The sequence below is a fragment of the Cicer arietinum genome, chromosome 4 (genome assembly GCF_000331145.2).
Source record: "Cicer arietinum cultivar CDC Frontier isolate Library 1 chromosome 4, Cicar.CDCFrontier_v2.0, whole genome shotgun sequence".
In the NCBI taxonomy this organism is placed as follows: Eukaryota; Viridiplantae; Streptophyta; class Magnoliopsida; order Fabales; family Fabaceae; genus Cicer; species Cicer arietinum.
The window spans coordinates 32,159,139-32,182,434 of record NC_021163.2 but is presented as its reverse complement, the minus strand read 5'-3'; the positions used below and the strand labels follow the sequence as shown (position 1 = coordinate 32,182,434).

The 23,296-nt window shown below is 28.6% G+C and overlaps 1 protein-coding gene across 4 annotated transcripts; it reads right to left on the bottom strand.

The window, feature by feature from the left end:
- Positions 1–10,529: 10,529 nt before the first annotated feature.
- Positions 10,530–19,179, bottom strand: LOC101492955 (probable galactinol--sucrose galactosyltransferase 2). 4 transcript variants are annotated; one of them, XM_004513710.4, is made up of 15 exons: positions 19,052–19,179; positions 16,543–16,690; positions 16,145–16,352; positions 15,121–15,362; positions 14,634–14,724; positions 13,975–14,023; positions 13,789–13,880; positions 13,560–13,667; positions 13,354–13,464; positions 12,535–13,087; positions 12,074–12,141; positions 11,843–11,977; positions 11,540–11,757; positions 11,337–11,425; positions 10,530–11,045 (listed from the first exon to the last, which is right to left on the bottom strand). In XM_004513710.4, exons 2-15 carry the CDS (start codon positions 16,676–16,678, stop codon positions 10,692–10,694), a joined length of 2,454 nt encoding a protein of 817 aa, XP_004513767.2. In that variant the 5' UTR covers positions 16,679–16,690; positions 19,052–19,179; the 3' UTR covers positions 10,530–10,691. The 4 variants fall into 4 exon arrangements, 3 of the variants coding, with proteins under 3 accessions (XP_004513767.2, XP_073224210.1, XP_012575045.1); XM_073368109.1 differs by lacking the exon at positions 19,052–19,179 and adding an exon at positions 16,944–17,090; XM_012719591.3 differs by lacking the exon at positions 16,543–16,690 and having other exon boundaries at positions 19,052–19,174.
- Positions 19,180–23,296: the final 4,117 nt, after the last annotated feature.

The window sequence follows — 23,296 nt, the reverse complement described above, 5'->3', positions numbered from 1 at the left end:
AATGATGAAAACCATATAAATAAGATGAAAAATGCATAATGGTTAAAAATACATAAATATGATAACAAAAATTATGATAAATAATAAATACAATTTTATTTTGTTTCAGAATGAATAAATACCAGTCATACATAACAATAAAAAAATATCATGATTAAACTTCGTTATTCTCTTATACGAGACGTTTCCAAATGTGCTCTCTTTTAATTAATTTTATATATATTAGTTTGTCTCCTTTTTATAGTTGTTGGTTGAGAAAAATAATTAATTTCGTTTCAATGCTACGGTTCCTTAATTATGATTCATCACCAATTTTAATACTATCCATTTTGACACATCAAATTCCTCCAATGGAAAAAAAGAAAAATACAGGTTCATCATTCTATGAAACTTACATAGATACTCCATTAAATATCTCATAATCTTAAGAGTTCATTTAATAGATAAAAAAGAGACATGATAGAAATATGTATTATATCATGTTTGAATTCAGTATTTGATGAAACATAGTATGATATAAGTTAATTTAAAATTTTATCATATGTTGTCTCTCTAATTAAAATTTATATATTAGAAACCAGCACAATAAGATAAGAATAGTAATTTATTCAATTATCCTTATAAAATATAAATATAAAAATATAAATCTAATCAAATACAAAAATAATTAACAGAATTTGATATTAAACTTAAAAATGAAATATTAATAATTAATTTAATATGTGTTTATTATTTTACACAATGCTAATTTTGTCTTTTTATATAATTTAATAAATAAGTATTCACAATTATGTTGATTGAAAATTTAAAGTAAATATAATTTGTTTACAATGTATTCTTAAAATTTACATATAATATATATCATATCTTTATTTATATTATAACAACTAAAATATAATTATTTGATTACTCATGGTTTTATTTTTAAAATTTAAATTGTTTATTTAGTAGTGTCAATTGATAGTTTTAATATAAAATTATTTCATTACTTATTTAATTTTTTTGTTAATTTATAATATTTAAAATATAATAAGTTAATTTTAAAAAAACTAATATTATATCATATCATGATTTGATGAGTATCAAATATATGACAAAATAAAATGTTATTATGTTGGTTATCATGTGTGTATCAAACACAATATATGATAATATTTATATTGTTAGTATTCTATCATATATTATGCTAATCTTATCCAGCTTTATATCTATCATGTCTCTTTCTATTCTATGCATCAAACGGACTATAACTTTCTTTGTGTTGTGTTTGTGAGTATTCTACCATGCACCTCACACCTAAATCTGCCACTCCTTAAATCAACGTAAAAATACAATTTTATCCTTCTATAAAACCTTTAATTTTTTTACCACTCATTTTTGCATCATCTCTTTCGAATCTTTAAAGAATTCACTATAAATATTTCCAAATTTTTTAAATAAAAAAAGTAAGTGACACTCAAATTTTTCATATATTCGAAATAAAAATTTTCAAAAGTTTCGAACAATTCAAAAATTTCAAAATATAAGTTTTTCAGATTTTCAAAAATTTCGAAATATAAATTTTCCAGATTTTCGAATGTTTCGAGCAATCTGAATCTTTCAAAATAGAGAAAATTTTGAAACTCTCTATATTTGGAAACTGTCGAAATTTTCCAAACTTAGAAACTTTCGAAACTTTCTATATTTGGAAACTTTCGAAACTTTCCAGAAAGAGGAGGTGAAAGAAAGAGTTCTAAAAAAATTGAAGATTTTATAGAAGGAAAAAATTGTATTTTTATGTTGATTGAGGGGTGACATGTTTAAGTGTCGAAGGGCATGGTAGAATAATATGTATTTGTTAAGCAAATGGGTAACCTAGGTCGACCATTACCTAGCTCGGTGGATGTTGTTGAGTACAATTCGAGTTGGTTTGGTACATGGATGTCTATTTTGTCTTTCTTCTTATTGAAGTTGGGATGGTTTGATTCTAGAATTCCATTCTATTTTTTAAAAAATTAAATAAAATTTTTATGTTTAAAAAGTTAAAAAATTTATTTTACATCTACATATTTTTTACACAGTCAATTAATCATAACCATTCAAATTATAAAAAAAAATTCTCAAATCAAAATTATTTCTAAAAAAAAACCATTCAAACTAAGAAAAAGATTTCTCTCAAATCGTAATTAATTTTTTTTAAAAAATTATTATGATTTCTCGAAGTATAAAAGAAATTTACTATTAATGTGTATGAGAATTAATCTCAAAATTGTATTATTATTTCATACATTTAAACGTTAAAATTTCCAAATTTTAAATTTTATAATTTCTAAGGCCACAATGTTGTATGTCCTTTAAAATTCTAAGAATATTTTTGTTTGTTTTAACATTTGGGTTCCCAAGTGAAAGATACATTGATAATTTAGAATTCGATCAGGAGGAAATTAAAATCCCACAAATAATTATTTCCTTTAAAATATGAATTCGAATTCTATTGAACGATGTTTCTTTAACGAAATATCATTAATCAGTTGAATCGAGTTACTTAGTTTAAAAATATCGTATTTTATAATTTGCTCAAAGATTCTACTTCATTCGACTAGTTCTATAGTGCATACGTGAAGTATATAGTGTACCATATACAAATTTATTTTAATAATCGGATCAATAAGTCCCACAATTGAATCAAGTGAGATATAATTGACTATTTGATCCATTAATATAAAAAAGAATTTGAATTTGACTCACGCATTGTACGGATTTTTTTTTTTGAACAAGCATTGCACATATTACAAACACTCAATATATATTTATATATTTATTAATTTATGCAAACTTTCAAGTTTAAAATTCACTTATTTTATTTTCTTTTTATATTTTGTTTGTGATATTATTTCTTGTATCTTGCGTTATTTTTATTATCGGTAGAAATTATATAATATGATCTAATTTATCCTTTGTGGATTTATAGGTTAAATATTTTAAAATGAATGTATTTGTTTGCATTCAGTTTAAAGGGATTAGACGCATTGGTGGTGATCCAAGATAAATTTAGTTTTGTTGTTTCGTTTTTGTTTTATCTACTTTGTTTTCATCTCTTTCACTACAATAAAACACTACTTTTGTGGTTGGCATAAACCTCCACAAAAAAGAAAAACAATCACAACAACCATACTTGTGGCGGTTTAAGGAAGCTACAAATAACCTAGTCACAAACTTTTGTGACGGTCAAAACTACCTCAAATGTTGGTTTTTTAGGTACTATTTGTTAGAGTCTAAACCATCACTAATTTGTGATAGAAAAGGTAGCCACAAATTTGTGAGGGCTTCGACCGCCACAAAAGGATAAAGCTGATGAAAAAAACAGAGTATGTGCAGGTTTAAGCCGCCACAAACATAAAGAGAAAACGAGGAGAACACGCAAGTAGTCAAAACAACAAAAATAAAGAGAAACACTCAAGAACATAATATCAAAGGTTAATCTAATTTATTCATAATAAAACAGTTACAAGGATGAAATGTTATGCATGTCCTATAGTTTATACTTCTTCATCATTTGGTACCATTCTACTCTGAAGTGCATGGTTAGGAGGTCTGATACTATGCCACTACAAGAGTGGACGAACAATTCATAAATGGCCAAGTTCTGATAGATCCCCTCAACTCAACCCGAGACACATATACATGATGGTCAGGGTACTCTTGTGTTGCACGGTAGCTCACGACCTTAACAAATAACCCACTAATCCACTTAGGAATTCCCCACTAGAGATACCCCAAGGTCTATCAGTCTTACATTACAGTTCGATTGTAGCCCTCCACGATCAGTCTCATTCAGTTGTACTTCCCTGAATCACTAGGTTTGTCAGATCCTCCCTATATGATGATAAAATAAGCTTTACTTCAAAATCTACAACACCTATCTCATACTTACTCGATCATCACAACTCAATAAGTTTCAATTTGAAATCACAATATTTACCATTATATATGTATATGAGTCAATCACAACAAAATCCCAATATTTGGTTTACACTACTCACAATGCATAGTCTAGTCTTATCAATCACATAATAAGAAATCAACAAGTGGGGCATCCAAGTAGCATCACAATTTCAATCAAGTAGACAAGAACACTCAAATACATATCTTTCATACAATACCAATTAGTATAAGGTTTCATAAAATTAAATAATACGCAATCTTAACATAAATTAATTCACAACAATTCTATAGGTTTCTAAATTATATTTTAGTCATTGCTATTACCATTGATATGTTATTAAATTAATTATTATTACTCAATAGGGCTCGACCATACGTGGTAAGCCTCAAATGAATCTCTGAGAATTACGGCATTTCCGTTCATTCCGCATTATTTTATACTCATAAAGTTGAACCTCCTCTCACCTTTACCTTGGTTGAATATTTCTCCCAACGAAGCCGATCCGCTTATTTAAAGTGTCGCGTATTCGCCAACCACCGTCTCTAATGGTCCGTGAATAAAAATAAATCAATGCAACAACCAATACAAATTAATTACTTGCTCCAATAGATATAGAAATTATTTACTAAAATTAATTAAATAAATTATCTATTATTTATAATATAACTAAAAATATGTTTAATATCCTCAAACATACATATTAGTATATCAACATAAAACAAACGTCTAATTAAATAAATATGGCATATAGCTATAGCATGAAAGTAATAGTGTTTATATTTAATAGTGTTTATAGGTTAAAATAGGTTAGCAATATCTTCTATGTAATGAAACAAATTAGTGTTTATATTTATTTAAATTGATGAATATTGTAACAACTTTTAGTTATAACTAAAATAAAAATGAAATGTTTTAGATGTAAAACGATTTTCGGACATCTGTTCAACATTAATATACTTCGATCATATCAACTCTATCATTATACAAAAATTAAAATTAAAATAACACATATCCAATATTACTAAAATATGTATAAAGGAATATAAAAATATAATATTAAAATATATAAGTTTATAATTTGATAATATAAATAGTAATTATATATATAAAAGTTGGACAACGTCGGAACCATATAATAATAATATTATTTACATACAATTGTTCACTTTATTGTTACATGCATGTATTTTAAGGTTTTGCAAAAATTAATAAACAACTTTGATTAATTAGTACTTTAAAAAAAAAACCATGATTAATAAGCAGATTTATTATTAAAAAAAATTAAAAAAAAGAATACATGTCCTTTATTGATGTAATTTGATGAAATTGAAAAAAGTATATTAAATCGATGAAATTAGAAACATATGCTCTCTTCTTTTTATTCAGACCAAAGTGTATCGAATTTGAAAATAAGAAAATGTATTAAATTGATGTAATTAGGAACATATACTCCCTTCTTTTTATTCAAACAGACAAATATACTGGATGTACTGTACTGCTACGTGATTGTATTGTTGTTTAAAAGCCAAGGCTGAAACAAAGTAGCTGGAACTAAGGCTGGAACAAGATGTTACACTAGATATTATTATTATTATTATTATTATTATTATTATTATTATTATTATTATTATTATTATTATTATTATTATTATTGTTATTATTATTGTTATTATTATTATTATTATTATTACTATTATTATTATTATTATTACTATTATTACTATTATTATTACTATTATTATTATAAAAGAAAAATAAAGTAATACATTGTTAAACAATTACCATGCAGGCATGATTTTTGATATTAAAATAGATGATATATCAATGTAATTTACAATATTTACTTAATGTCTGGTGCACGTTATAAAACATTGAATTATAATTAAAATAAACAAAAGCATTTAGACGCTCTGATGTAACCTAAGATAATAATTAAAAACCTAAGGAAAATTCTGCACAATATTAATATAAATTAGTCAAATCTTAGATTACATATTGACCCTGAAAATGAAAAGAAATTATATGCAACTAATACTCATTTTGATTCAAGCCTCTCAAATTTGCATATCAATAATAATTTGAATGCCCAAGTGTTTTATACCAAAAGAAAAGAAATTGTTGGTTTACATGGAAGAAAGAAAAGGAAATAAGGGATTAAAGGCATAGGATGAAGACTAATACGAGGGACAATAATCATACCAAAATCTTTAGAGTTTCTGTCAATTTCATAAAATGAAGATTTAATAAAAAAAATAATACGACAGTATAGATAGCAAAATATATGCACCATATCGATAAAAATTAAGCAGTTTCTACAGGGTTTTCTTTTCTTTATGTTGAGACTATATTCTAAAGATTGTGTGTGAAATGTATGTTGGTTTTACTAATTGGCAGCACTTCTCATTAGGTTATAGAATATCACGAATTTAGAATTAATTTAGGTCTATTAATTCTGTTTATGACGAATTCAATTTATTATTTAAGCTATTAATAAATATTATTAGACTATTACTCGGAGAATTAAATTTATGAACAGCATCATCATCATTATTATATTTAATATATAATTAATATAGTTATTTTATATTTATATTTACATAAAAATAAATTTAAATAATAAAGGTCTAGATAATAAACAATACTAAAATATGAGTCATAAGATAATATCAATCCAGACTGGTATTATTATTATATATATATATATATATATATATATATATTAATTTTATTTAAATAATTAACTACAAAGACAAATAAAAAAAAACAATCGCTTAAAAAAAAATAATCACACCACAATAAACACATGTATAAGAAAATATCATTAATTTATAATAATAATAAATTTAGGGTGTTAAAAAACTAAAATAAAATTTTAAATGATATTTAATAAATTTTTTTCGTAAATTAAGTCCCTAAAAACCAAAATAGAGATCGTAAAAATATATAAATTTTTTGTACGAACTCAACTACAACTTTTTGTAATGACTAACAACAAATATTAGTATCATTGATTTTTCTAATATTTTTTTAAAAATAACAACATTAAAATCAATACTTTTTACATTTTTTAAAAAAAATTATTTATCATATATTATATGAACAACAAAATTTTGTTTAGACAAATCTACTAATATTTTGAAATACCTTTTTATATCTTTTGAAAATAATATAAAAATATTTTACATATAATATTACATATTTATAATTAAATCAACATTATATATTTACTTTTTTTTTTCATAAGTATTATATTTTTGCTGAAAAAATTACAATTTCTTACTAAAATTATATTTTACGAACACGATAAATTATAGTAGTAAAAATAACTACAACAAAAATAACTACGTTTTCATTTTAGTAAAATTTTATAATTTAAATATTTTACTAGCAGTTTGTTTAACAAATCTTACTAATATTAAAGTTTAAAGATAATATAATAACCAATTTTAAAAATAAAATATTCTACATTCTAAAATAAAATATTTAACACTCAAAACATAATTTATAACCATATAACTTTATTTTCAATATTAAATATATAAATTACTAATCTATATTTAAAATGCATTACATATTAACTTGATGTAGGGTAGTGACTGATTTGAAGCTTACGAACACATAACAACTCCTTGCAATCAACACAATAACACCACTACCAAAATAAAAATTAAATAATATTTATTAAATAAATAACTTCAAATAAAAAATAACATTAATAAACAAAACATAATAAAATAAAAAATTTACTAAAACTCAAGAGAGAAGGTAGAAAGAAAAGTTGGAGAAAAATAAAAGTTGAGGAAAAATATTTATAGAGAGAATGTAGATAGAAAATTTAGAGAGAAGGTAGAAGTAAAAAATGAGAGGAAGAATGCTATAAATATATGGAGAATAAAACATTTGTGACGGCTAAAGCGGCCATAAAATGTTAACGGCTCTATTCCCTTTGTGGTGGTTGTAAGAAAAAAAAAGTTACTTTTGTGGCGGTCTAAACCCTTACAATGTTGCAACGGTCTGATTTTTGTGAGGACTTATACTGCTACAAATTCCTACTGATATTTTCAATTAATCAAACTCATTGTGAGCGTGTTGGCCGCTACAAAATCAAATAATTTTTCCCTCCAACAATTTTGTGGCCCTTTTTGGGTGCCACAAAAGTTACAATTAGCCAAAAAAATTTTTTATTTTTTTTTATTTTTTAGGGTTTTTTTCAACCACAAGTAATAGTCAATTTGAATTTTAGTATTTGTAAAGGCTTTTCTGTTCAGTATTATGTGAGTGTTTTTTTTTTGCCCACAAAATATTTTTAAATTTTGCCACAGATTGATGTTGTTCTTATAGTGTTTGTTTTAATCTTGTTAAAATGGTTTTAAAGTAAAACACAATTCAACCAATCTTTCTTGTGTTTCTCGAACCACAATTGTCATCAAAGCTCGATCTCAATATTGAGCACTTAATTGTATTTGAGTAAATATCTATATTATTATGACTATGGTGATGACGTTACAAGTGGAAATGTTATCATACTTCCTCTGTTTGATGGAGAAAAATTCAAGTACTGGAAAGACATGTTGGAACCAAGACGTTCCCTTGAACAATTCCTCTGTGTGGTCTTAATGTTAACAAAGTTTGTGAGAACAATATATTGCACTGATGACTTCATTAAGTGTGTAGGAATTAGAACAGGAAAATAAAAAAAAACAACATCACCAGAAGAAATCAGAAGTAGTTATGAGAAGCAAATGGGAGATCGTTGGAACCAAGAATTAGACCAGGAAGTCAAAATGAAACGACTAGACCTGAGGAAACGACATGAGGAAAGGACCCGAGGAAACAATTTGAGGAAATGGCTAGAGGAAGCAAAGTCAAACTTAATAAACGCACGTGCTACTGTGTGCACACATCTTCCCTTGGAGATTTTCCTCTTATGATTATGTGTGTCAGCTAATGACGACTGAAATGTGCTTCCTATTAGCATGCCTCTAATGAACTATTTATGCATGCCTTTGATGAACAGTATATCGGCATGCCTCTAATGAAGTCTACTTTCTGCATGACTCTAAAATTCGAAGTTATTGTTCAAGTCTGCCTCAAAAGCTTATGTTCCGCTAGCTCAAATAATTGCAACATGTTTCGAAATGTTGTATTACATAAGCAGCCTCTGAACTTGTACTGACTATGATATTGCAACAAATGTGAAATTGTCCATGCGCTAATTCTAAGTCACACAATTTTTCCCTTGATATAATTATTCAAGCAACACAACATCTGAGTCCAACAATCAAGTCAATGATTCTGATGGAGAAAAGTCAAGACTTTGATGTAAAGTCAAAGGCTCTGATAGATTAAGCAAAATACTGAATTGGACTTAGCCATATCATTATTTTTGAAGGTTCGAGAACAAGCCTAGATTTGTTCCTACCTAAATCAAATCAAGTGTATGAAGGAAGATTCAAGTGAACCTAGTTGCAAACGTAATCTGAAAAAATACGCACAATATCTTTCTAGAAGAATTAATCAGACCATATTGGGAAATAAAGAATTGCATAACAGTCATATTATTAAGATCATATCAATCTAATCTATGTTTGGAATAAATAATTGTTGGCTAAACTGGAAAAGAGACACAATTTAAAACCCTTAAGGGACAAAACAAAAACCCTAATTTTTTTTATAAATAGAAATCAAAGTTGAAGAACGAATCACGAACTCAACAAACTCAGAAATCCTAAAAACCAAAGTTATTCAGAAAAACCTTAAGAGTTCAACCTTTTTAAGTATTCAGAGTTTAAGATTTTAAATTCTAGCAAAACACTTGTTCAAAGTAAAATACTCTAAGTTCTATCAAGTTGGTGGTGAACCAAGATAAAATCATGTGCATTATTTTTACATTTGCATTATCTTATAGGTTCTAGTAAGATACAAACATTAAATGTCATTGTAACTAGACACAATATAGTTTACAAAACATCCTATGAAGTACCATTACATAAAATATAATACCTCTTAATAACAAAACATCATCATCTGTTCGCCTAGAGATCGAGCTCAAGTCTTTTTATCTACTAAAATACATAAAAATATGGAATGAGGTAATAATCTCAGCGAGTTCTATAAATAGAGGAAAAACATTTTGAAATATTTTTGTTTAGATGAAATTTTTAAAATAACATGTTTTATCAAATTCTTAAAAATCAATCATTTTCCATAAATTATGGACAATCTATCCCAATTATGTCAACGTAGACTACCAAAATAATTGTGATCATTTTCTCTATAAGGTAGATCTTGGTCATGACCAAAACCGACGTCCCATTTGTTATTCCCTTACTGATGTTTCATTATTGAAACATCCTCGTATGCCACCATAACATCTTCAATCAAAACAATGCATATCGTGCAATTATGTTTGTCAAATTATAGCATTTCAATAAGTGTATTGAATTGTTGCAAGTAATAGCAAAAAAGTAGTACCAAATATCGAACTCAAAGATTGTGTTTTAATATCAAATTTTGTTTAATTACTAAAATTGAACAAAAAATTTTCGAATTGATTGAAATTATATTTTTGTATGCCATACTAAATACTTCATTATTATCCAAGTTCAAGAAAAAAAATAAACTCCAATTAAAATCTAAAAACATGATTACATTATTCAAAAGAAACAAGCATTATTTACAATCCTAGGAATAACCTACCCCCTAAAACCATCTAAGTTCTAATTCATACTGCTAGACCTGTAACCTAACAATCCCATAATACTAACTAATAAGATTTGACAACTGAAAACTGAATCTCTATTGGCCATCTATACATGTCCTCTACTGGAACTGGGATGAAGATAGTTGTCAACCCATTCTCTGAGTCATAGTTGAAGTCAGTTTCATTGTCACACACCACACATTTAAGTGGCTTCTTGGATGAGTAAATCCCAAATCTACCACCTCCTGTTACTTTAAGGCTAACAGACGCTGTTGCTTCTTTTTCAAAACTGGCAGAGCTGAACCCTCCATCATCCATTTCACATGCTTTATGGATTTCAAACTTGTCTACAGCTCCACCAGTGTTAAACATATCTAATAGTCCTATTGGTGCAAAGAAAATACCTTGTGCGATTTCCTGTCGAACAACATCAATTCACTCAGCATATCATAGGCTAAAAATCACAAAAAAACAATATATGTTTTATGTAGTAAACGAGTATTTAATTTGACAAATGGTCTAATACTTGAGACCCAGATTTAAAAATAAATTATGCAATCATGGTCTGATGTTGCAGCTCATCGTAAATTTTGATGTTTTTGCAACCACAACTGAATTTGAACGTAAATTTTTGTATTATTTTGTAATATCACGTATGACGATCCAATCACTACCTTTACCTAGATTTAAACTTTTCTTGAGCCTTACCTTGATTGGATAGAAATGGAGAAGTTCATACTCTAGAACTTTTAGTGTCACTGGAACTGAAGCACCTTTTGGTAGTCGAATTACGTCGCCTAAAATGTGGATGCTAATCAATTTTAAATAAAATTGAATTCAAATCAACTTCATCAAAGTATAAAGTAACTTCACTATTTGAAAATAGGAAATTTTATGCCCAATGAAATTACCTGATCTGTAAGCATAGACAATAGCATCCCCATTCCAATCAGCACCAGCTACTTGAGCAATTAGGTCAACATCAGAGGTACAAACAGAGCCACTAAGTGTCCCGGGTGTTTCGCAATGAACGCGGTTTTTCTTCTCTATCTTGCACCACCCTGCACCTTGACAGTTAAATACACCAACCACTCCACAACATTTGTTCAAATTCCATATCTTGAGCAAGCTGAAATTAATTTTAATTCATAAGATTCAAGCACAACACAACAGTAAATGAGCCGATAGAAAAACAGATAGAAGATTAAACGAGCCTAGTTCCATCTCTTGCTGGATCAACAAATAGAGAGTCAGCGGTGGGCCGGGCAGGTAACTTAGCTCGGAGAACTGAGCCATCAGGAAGAACAAGCTTCTTTAGAAGATCAAAATTGTGTCTTCCTGGTTTGTCACTATAAAAGCAACAAAAACCATGTCATGATATTAATACATACTCATTTCATGTATAACCAAATTTAGAACAGGAACTGCAATCGATGTTGATATACCTAACGTAAATTGGACCTCCACTGATTGCACGAGCTGCAGCATGATACTCGGCCGCCGGATGTAAACTCTGAAATTACAGATGTTCTTTTGTTAACAAGAGTATCACTGTTAAAACCAGTGCATCGTACTGTGATTCTTATAGTATGGAGAATTGCAATCAAGTATAAGTGACCCCAATTGTGGTTATGCTGCGGTCTCGAGTACAACAAAAACCTTGATGTAACCTTGATGTAACCGACCAAATCGCAGAAACAGACATTCTTTAAAACCATGCTAACTGGTATTCAAAATATAAAATGGATACAATTTGATTGTTTTGCTACCACTTTTATAAGTATGGAACTTTCAAAAAATCTATAAATAGAAGATGATATATATTTTCGTGAAAATTGATAATTGTAAACATCTGTGAAATAGGAAAATGCAGATTCACTGACTAGGTATTACCACTTCTACTTACATGAAACATGTCCCAATCAGGTTGCATGAATTCTCCAAGGAAAAGTGCATTATATGCAACAGATGAAACATGAATGGTGTGAGAAGCAGGATCGTGTGGGTAAAAGTCATCAGAGGCTCTCACAACAGAAGTCTGCTTTGAACTATATAGGCCATCAGTATTGTGACACATGCAGGCAATGCATCCGTTGTCGGGAAAATTTCGAGCAATGGAGGCTTCGAGTGATTGATGATAGCTGCGTGTGATCGAGACTCTGCCTCCATGTCCTGAACCAAGGGTCTCAATAATGTTTTGCACATCAACCTTTACTCCATCTACTCCGCAAGAAGCTAAGTAAGCATGGAGCTCGTTGTAGAAATCGAAGACCTTCTTTGGATGAACTAGGCCTAAGCCGTGGACAGACAAGCTGTCCATGACGACGTCTGGTTGATTTCCTAGGACCCCTGGAGAGTGTTTTGGATAAGCCAAGGAAGTGTCAAAATGTTCCATTCCAATTGCTGCTGGCTTCACTCCACCCCAATAACCAGCTAGAGCATGCCAAACATAAAAATACCTGCCCATCAGAAATCCACAGTTCAGAAACATAAACATACGTAGTTCAAGTGGATTTGAGACACCCCAAGGAGTTTGAGAACAAGGTCCAGGGTTAAAACTCTGGCTACTAACATAACATACTAACAATTAACATTTGCCTATCCAATAAAAAAGGTCATCAGATAATTCTTTTGTCACATAAATTTAGTTATGTCCAAACGACTCAAGAACAAAAGAATACGACTAATTTTGAAATTTATAGGTTATCAAGATTCTCGACCATACTTCACATTGTAATTTTGCTTTGTTTGATTCACAACATGCTTGAGGCCATTACTCTCTCCATTCTTTTGAAATTTAGTGTTCTCTTTAATACCAGTCAACCTAGTAGCAAACCTGCAGTCATCACATTATCCAAAGGATCAATTACACATTTCTAAATATGGAAAGCTTATGCTAAATACGTTATATAGGAACAGGTAAAATCTTACTGGGCTCCTTCTTGTACAACAGAATCTGCATCTTTTGGTTTACTCTCAATCTGTTGCCAACCATCATCGACGATGAGGAACCGCGGAGATGCACCTCCCTCTGATAGGCTAAAGTAAAAGAATCAAACAAAACACAACACTTCATTATCTAGTCAATGTCTAAACATCATCTTGATCTCTTTTAACAGAACATTAATAAATTCCAACTCTTATTTCTCTCACTAATTACCTTTTTAAGCCTTCTTCAATACCTACAGCTGTGACATCAGTATAGAAAGCATCCCATGTGCACCAGCCAAACCAGTCAAGAAAAGACGGCAACTGCATAAAACCAACCGATATGAAGGATTAAAGATCCATTACATATAATTAATAAATGGATGTATTGGTGATATTTCTAGGAGGGGATTGTTACTCTTTTCTTCTCACGATGAAGGAAAGTTTGCATATGTTTTTCAACAGCCCTTATTGACAATCAGAAAAGGAGTCAGTAACACAACATTTGTCAATATACAAATACCAATTCCATCAAATGAGAGAAAAATTCTAGCTAATAATTCATATAACTACTACAAAAAATTTCAATTAGAATGGCTAATAAGAGACTTAAGTCTCCAAGCATAGTTCAGGTTGTTGAGTTGGGACACTTGAAAGAGTTTGAGAATGAGATTGAAGGATCAAACCCTGAATACTTGCATAGCATACTAAGAAATATGTCAACTAGCATTTTCCTATAAAAAAAATTAAATAAATAAGCAACTTAAAATCATGAATGCCACGTTTAGTTCTGTAGCTAAGTTATAGAGATTAAAATGAAAATGAATAAGCAATGGAAAATTAGAGACAGATAAACATAATTCGTCTCTAATTCTTTGCAAACTGATATAGACACCAAAATCAAAGACCAACTTCATTTTCCATCTTCTATAAAAAAAAAATTCATTTTTTCATTTTCCGTCTCTAATTTCTGCTGATAATTCAACTTTTTCTAGTTGTGTAGGGTCTTATAGAATTTGAGGACATTGGAGACCACATAGATAAAAAATCACAGACAAAAAGAGAAAGAGGCCTCACTTAACAGCTTGGTTGATGACTTCGAACGGGTTGGTTCCAGCATGCATGTAGACCATGTGAAGGCCTTGATTGGTCTTAACAGCAGGATCTCCTGCAAAACCAAACCCACACACCAAATGCAAAATATCGTTTCGGTTCTTTGGAACTCCTCACTAGTCCCTACATATATATTTAATTTCTCCGAAGCTATAAACCCCATTTGTTTAATTTAACTGATTGGTAGTCATTTACAGGTTTCTCCATTCAAATAGTATTTTCATTAATCATAGCTTCATCTCATCATCCCTTCAAATTTGGAGCTTACCCAGTGCATGTTTTGACTCACTTTTTGAAGAGTCAAAAGTGATTCCGAAGACTTAGAATTGATTTTAATATGTTTCAGAGTTCTCGATTAGAATTGATTCTAACTTCAAACTAGTAGTTTTCGCCACCATAGAACCAAACATGCACAATATCTAATCAATTTTCATGGCCAAAAGAAACTCACCACTCTCAAGACAAATCTCTATCTCATTTTTGTCATTTCCTTGTAGGACAGCGCGGAACTGGCCTTCCAAGAGAGGAAGCAAGACAGTGTAGATAACTGGAGAATTTTCCTGTTGATTTTTACTATCTTTAATCTCTATAAGCATGAATTGGGTCTCCAATGGAACATCCCTCCCATAAGTTCCAACTCTATGAGTCATCCACCATAACTTGAACCGGAAACAACACAAGTATCGGAGATCCCTGTTAATAAATTCAACTGAAATTTAGTAGACTAGATGAATGAATGTGTTGTAACAAGTTCTTTTAGGTCATTCATACATACCCAAAACCAAAAGCAACAATCATGTATGTCACCCTGTTTACTTTTGTTTCAGTCAAATTTTATATGAACAAGCTTTTGATCAAATGAGGCAAGCTTCACCATAAAAGCATCATTGTCTAATTTAACTAAAGAACATATACTAAAATGCATCATTAAAACATCATATAAATTTCTTTCCGACAACAACTATATAAACTAAACCATCCAATGTTTTTGGTATAAATAAGGATTATCTCGAGCTAAGTAAGACCACATAAACGGCAAAATTCTCCCTAAAAATTTTGGAAGAGGCAAAATTGTCTCTAAAGGTGTAGAGAAAAATGTTCTCGAGTATAATCAATTTTAATTCTAGAATTGATTCTAACTTGAAATAAGAATTTAGAAGTTTTGACTCTACAATCATTTTTGAATAATTCTAGCAACACATTCCTTTCAACACTCTTTTTAATTAATTGATTTTTAGCCTAGAATCTATTGTTCAACCCACTTTTGTATAAATTTATCCAAATATAAACCAATTTATATTCACCATATTTTTAATCAAAAACAATTTTACAAAAACAATGAATTCAAAATTAATTTTCGTCACAACAATTCACCGAACATATCCTAAATCACCAACTATTCTCTATGATTTCAACAAAACCTAATCAATAAGAATAGGATTAGCCATTAAGTTGTAAATAGTAAAAGAACTTACTGTAAGACACCAATGGGAAACACATGGAGACTTTTGGTGTTGGAAGCAGTAGCACCAACAAAAGCACCAGTGACAATTCCCTTTCCATTTCCTGGAGTTACTACAATGTTGTCTGGAACTTCACTCAGTATAGTCTTCCCATGAACCACCAGATTCCCATCGTTAATCAATATCTTAGGTGTCACCGTCATATTGCAACACTTCACCACTGTGACACATCAAACATTGGGAACCATAAAACTAATTTACTATTTAATATAATTCCATGCGTCACAAGACAATCTATCAATGAAAAATTAAAGACAAAAAAACTGCCACATGACATGAACATTATATCAATATCAATTAAAATGTTCATTAAAAACTGAAAAATTGTTAATGGATTATGTGGTATAGACCTAGGGACTTATGATGATGATGATGGTTACTAAAGGTTATGCGCGAATTAGAGTGATTCCGATGTGGCAGCCATGAAGGAGGAATCCTTATCCAACACGAAGTTTGTTCTGAAGCTACTGATGTTGTCCTTAGCATGGTCTTTATTACCTACCCAAATTAGATTCATATAAAGGGAAAAACCATACAATAACAACAACTTAAATGAAATTTTAATGTCACTCTTTCTGATTTTAGAACTACGTGTCTATCTTACTGTTTGATAATAATAATAATAACTGAAATTATTACACTTTGTGTACCGAAAATATGAATGACAACTTCGCTGGAAATTTTTTTCAAAAAAAATATAACGGAAAAAAAAAGTACAAGTAAGATAACAATTCTAATTATGGAATTTTACAAGGAGGGGAAATTATGCCACATGATTATTTTGAGAATGACCAACAAAATTCGTCACTGAAAGAAAATGAACTAGTAATGCAAGGATATCCACGTTTAGTGGAGTCTAATGAAAATTCATTTTTTATTTATTGAAATTAAGATTCTTTTGATAAGGTTGAACAAAAAATCGCGTTTCTCAAAAAATGCTCAAATGAATTTAAGAAAAATAAAAAATTATTTATTTAATTATTTGAACTGAATTTTTATTAAAATTACTTTTATAGAATTCATTATTAATATTCTAAAGAATTGTGCGATAATCTACAAACAATTTAAAAGTAAAAAAAAAAAAAAAAAAATCGAATCAACTAATACTTTCCACCTTCCACATCATTCCAATTGTGTACTGCTGATAGTTACAACAAGTTATAAGATCCGTACACGTCGTAATCAAATTTTGTTTTCTTTTATTGTGAGAATAGCCACTTTTGAAAGTTTTAGTAGTCGCATGAAAAAAGGTTCATGTTTCTAGATTCCATGTTAATATATTTTTGGTTTAATTATACTCAACATCTCCAAATCCAATACCACCCCATTTCATGGTAAATAAGCTATGCCTCATGACATAAATATGTATGATATATTACCTTTGGTCTCGGCTGTATAAATAGTCTAATAGAATAGAGTTACTAATTTGTGAGGACCCAACTTTTACTTTTCATAATAAAAGAAATGAAGCACTTTATAAGTTAAATATATTTTTATTCCTATAAAATTATACTTTTTTAAATTTATTATTTAGAAAAAATTATTCATTTATATTTTCAATGTTGATTTTATAGATTTTTTTAAAGACTGAAAATTTATTTTTTACAAAAAAGAATTTAAATAGAAGACTAAAAGAAATAATTTATTTTAAGGATTAAAAAGTTGAAAATTTTTTATAGGTACTAAAATAAATTTTTGAAATATTATAGAGACTAAAATTTTATCTCTTTTATTTACTTATTAAAATTTCACTTTTTTATTAAGAGTCTCCAGTATTTTAAGTTAAAATAGAGTCTATGGTGCCTCTCATCTATTTCAACTATATAAAATGATTTGAGTATTAGAGTATTTGTAGTTACACTCTATCAATAGACATCTATTCAAACCCATATTACAACTACACATCAAAATTCATAGAGCTTTCTTCCTTAAGATTTACCACTGACATGAGATATTTCAGTTTGTATTCGAACATAAAATTATATATATATTTTATAAATTAATATATTATGATTGATTGTCAATTTTATATTGACGCTATATCATCTTTAATCAAATAATAATAATAATAATAGTTTATTAAATTTTATAAAGAGATAGAAGATAATTTCCACTAAAAAAAGAGCTAGAAGATAATTTCAGTGCTTTTTTAGTCCGACTCATAATTATCCATACTAATAATAGAGATAATACACCATTTTAATGTTGTCTATTTTTTATTATAAAAATGTCTTTTGCAGTTGTTTTTATTTTATTTTAACTTCTCAATTCTTAAACTCTAAAACTATTTTTTTTAAAAAAACTTCTAAATACTACTTAATTTGAGTTATTTTTCAATCATTTTTTTTCCTTTTCTTTCTATTATTTTCATTTTTCTATTAATTTTCCTATTGCAATTAAACTATTAAAAAAGAAACAATATTTAATGGTAAATTTATTTATTTTTTAAATCCAATACGTGGTATATAAAGAAATCTTTATACCCAAAAATAAATATAACATGAAAATAAATTACCACAATAAAAAAAAAAAAAAAAAAAAAGCCGCAAAGAAAATCAGGTTTTTTGTGCTAGTTTAAACAAACCATAAATAATATAATCACGAATTTTTTTTTACAGTCTTGTACACACTTTATTGGCTTTTTTACTTTAGAATTTAATTTATATATTATCTACTATATTATTTGAAAAAAAAAATAGAACAAAATAAAAACAATTGTAATTAGAACTTATAATTGATTTTTTTTACGAAATATAAACTAAAATAAGTATTATATAATAATTGCAATAAAATAATGCATTAAATTAAATCAATAAAAATGTAGATAAATTTGTCTTTTTTATAGTAATGATAACTCACCGCAAAATATAAGCAATATTTTGAAGGTAATGATTCAGGTGCAAATAACGAACTAAATGTTTGATCTTCTTGTTCACAAATTTTGAATGCGAATATCTCTGTTTTTACTGAAATTGAATGGGATTTGAAGAAACGGATAAAACGCGTTGAGGTTTTTATACGGCGTGTGGTGCTAAAAGTCGAGCAAGTTCTAGACCTTGGTAGTAGTATATAGTGACACGTGGAATGCATTGGCTGAACCGGTTTGTTCCGGATGTATGGTATTTACTTTGGGAAAAGACACGAGGGAAGATTTCTTTTTTCTTTTGGAAGTATTTGACATCTCCAAAGCTCAATTTAACATTGGTTCATTAAAAAGGATCATATTATCTTAAAATAATTTATTTATTTTTTATTTTAACGGTAAATTTAATATGAATTAATTAAATAATATTAAATAGTATTCACTAATTTTTATAAATTTATTATTATTAATAAATTAATAAAAAATGTAACAATTATAATTTTATTATTATTAAATTATAAAAATACTAAGAAAATTGTGATGATATGTTGACACAATTTCAGTAGTGAACTTGTCAAAAATTGAATTTCTAACTACACTATGGTGGACGAACTATTAAATTTAATGAAGTTGCACACTAAATAGAAAGAACTAAAAAATTCGACTTTGTATTTTGTAATTAAATTTATATTTTATAATTTATAAAATTTGTTTCTTAACTTTTCGAATACCTTTACATGAATAATTTATGTAAAAAGAATTTGGAGAATCATTTTTGAAGAAGTAATTTATTTTTAACTTCTTAAATTGTAAAATTCAATTTTTGAAATTTATAGTAGTTATATTGAAAATTCGAAAATTCGAAAATGAATTTTTTTCGTAGGTATTTTCTTTTAGAAATTTATTTTTTTGATTCCTGACACACAAAATTCGAATAATAAAATTTCTAGATAAAAATAATTACCAGAAAATTCAGTTTTGAAATTAATTTTCTGGTTCACAATATAACGATAAGAAAATTAGAAAAATAAATAAATTTTCAGGTCAATTTTTATTTATATTTTATTTTCCAATTTTTTTCACTTGTTTTACATTTTTTTTTGTGAGGAACAAAGGAGCAAAGAATACGATAAAATATTTTCGAATTCAACTTCCTGCATAATCTAATAGAAGAGTTGTTGTTGAGAAAAGGAGAAAGAGGAACAAAGAGATGCAACAAGAGGTAGAAGAGCATCAAGAAGATCATGTTTAGCCTGAGTTTGAGCAGGCATTGCATCAAGATCTTGCGTATGAGGATCACGTACATTAGGAGGAGGAGCATGATCCTATGTTTGAGGATCACATGCACGAAGAGGAGCAACATGATCTTCTGTATGAGGATCACATGTATAAGAAGAGCAACAACTAGATCATGTGCCTAATCAGCCTCCATTTCTTGGAGGACCGTACGATATTTCCATCCTTAAGGACTATGAGGATCACATTACAGCTAGAGTATGGGATAAACAATTTAATAAATAATTCATTTTATTACATTATAGTATGTACGTTAGTATAGTATGTGTAATTTATTATATTTGTAGTATAATATAGGTATATAGTTAGAATATAATTTATTTAAATTGTTATAATTTGGTATGTAATTTATTAAAATTAGTATAATATATTACATAAATTATTTCAAGTTTAATTGTAGTTTTAGTCTTTTTTATTTTTACTATAATATAGCATAGTAATATATTATAAAGTATAGATGATGTTATTTCAATTAATTAACTATTATAACATAAAACACTATTAAACAAGATATATGTTCATTTAAAGTTGTTTCGAATGAAAAAACAGGACAAAATAATGATATTAGATATGTATTACCTATTGAGATAGATCAATGGATTACTAGATCAGACTTACGTCCTCTACAAAAATGTAGTTTGCGTATGATTGATGGTAATGTTATATCTACTTTTGCTGAGAGATGACACACATAAACTAGTTCATTTCACCTTTCATTTGGTGAAATGACTATTACTCTTGACGATGTTGGGGGTCTGTTGAGTATACATTGCTATGAGAAGTTATTCATACCTCCTACTATCATGAGTGTATTCATACCTTCCGCTAACATAAGTGAAGATTTGACAAATGTTGTTGTTGTTGAGTTATTGGGAGTGGATGAGGCATAAATTGTGAATGAGATTAGGGCCAATAGAGGTGCTTCCTATAGTTTTGAATGGTTGAAAACAATGTTTGTTAAGAAACTTCATGAAGGTTAACTTGACTATGCAGCAAGGGCATACCTATTTCCTATAGTTTTTAATGGGGACCTTGATACGTTGTCAAGACCTTGATACTTTTGATATTTATCTCTATTTCATATACATTTTTTATAATATATTATATGATTATTTTTTATATTTATTATATTGTAATTTGATAAAATGCTTATGTAACTATATGCACTTTTTAATTATTTTACAAACATAGATTTATAAGCATTTCCCTGAAATTTGTAAACGTAGTATGAATCAACCTATATCTTCATAGCCACAGATGTTTTGATGGAGTGTTAAACAAACATCTAAAATGTTGCTTATGATAGAGGGAAATTTGATGATTTGGGACCTATTGATGTTATTTTGACGCCAAATTATGATGACGCCTCAACATAATTTTAATCTATATCGATGTATACAGGTTACATTCGTTGGTGCTCCACGATGGTACCATATTTTTCAGAGTGGTGGCTACAACAATTTTGGTATACTCAGTACATCCCTCCTATACTGCCAATGCCCGTTGTCTATGATGTTGATGTTGAATGGATTATGTATAGGAACTCTATTCAATCCCTTCAAATTAGATTGCATCCAGTCGTATATCCATACTTGTGTGTTGAGGGATACTTACATTGGTATATAGAATATTTCATCCTCAGATGATCTCTTGTTCTGCTGCAAAAGCTCCCTGTTTAGACGTTCTTGATATTGGTGCTCATAGTTCTGATGCTGGTGTTGGTGCCTCTACCCCAAACCTGAAGCACCGAGTCTTGTTGAATGGTGTACGCAGTGTTAGAGTTAGACTTATTTATTTTGACTACTTTATTGCGCTAGACTAACTTTTATGTTTGTAATAACATTTTATATTTGGAATGACATTTTATTGTTGTTCCTCACAAAACACTTATCACTAATACAACATAAATACAACTTAAAAAAAAACTTCAATAGAAACACAACTTTAGCTAGTATCATGGTTGAGTTAAGGTAGTTGATTCTTCAAGTTCAACGAGACAATTCATGATCTCATCAATGCTTCTAGGGTGATTCAAACTTTCTAAAAGTATCATTTTTAGATTTGGTCAATGTTGCGTCTAACTCAACCGATCCTTTTGTTTCATAATGATTAAGGTAATGGTCATTGTTTGGATATCATCATCATCTTGAAGATGAAAATTTGTGTACCTAAGACATCTTGAAAAATCGATCGAAGGATGATTTTAAATCTTTTCCACCCTCCTAGAATCACCAAATGTAAAGAGATTGTTGAGTTTACTCATCAAATCTTGGAGAGTGATAATATAAAATATCCTAAACTCTATTGGTTGTCGGCTGTAAAAGTAAACAAAAGTTATATTAGATAACATGTTGATATGAAATAAAAGTTAAAATGATTTTTATTCAAGCAAATATTTAAAGACGTAGCAGAGCTATCGAGACCACACCAAAGTGTCGGTGCGACAAGGACAATAAAAAAAATGTCAATCATCTGCCAAAGGCATACAATATGATGTTTATTCTAAATATAACAAGCCCCAATGATGTAGATGTCCTGCATAAAGTCACATTATAAAGTCAAAATCACACAACAAAAATCAATATATTTCACTATAACATCAAATCATCTAAGAGAAATTATTATTGTACATATTAATTACACCAAAATGTAATGATATGCATGAACTTTGACTCTACTTCACAATGTGGTGCCATTCTAACTCTGAAGTACTTGGTTAGGAGGCTTGATACTATGTCACCACCTGAGTTGACGGACAATTCAAATTGGCCCGGTTCTCATAGAACCCCTCAACTCAACCCGAGACACATATACGCGACAATCGAGGTAAAAATGTGTTGCATGGTAGCTCTCGAAATTTAGAGTGCTACCTCCAAGGCACCTAGGAACTCCCCACCATATACCTCCAAGGTCTAACAATATTGTCTTAAGGCTCAACAATAGAT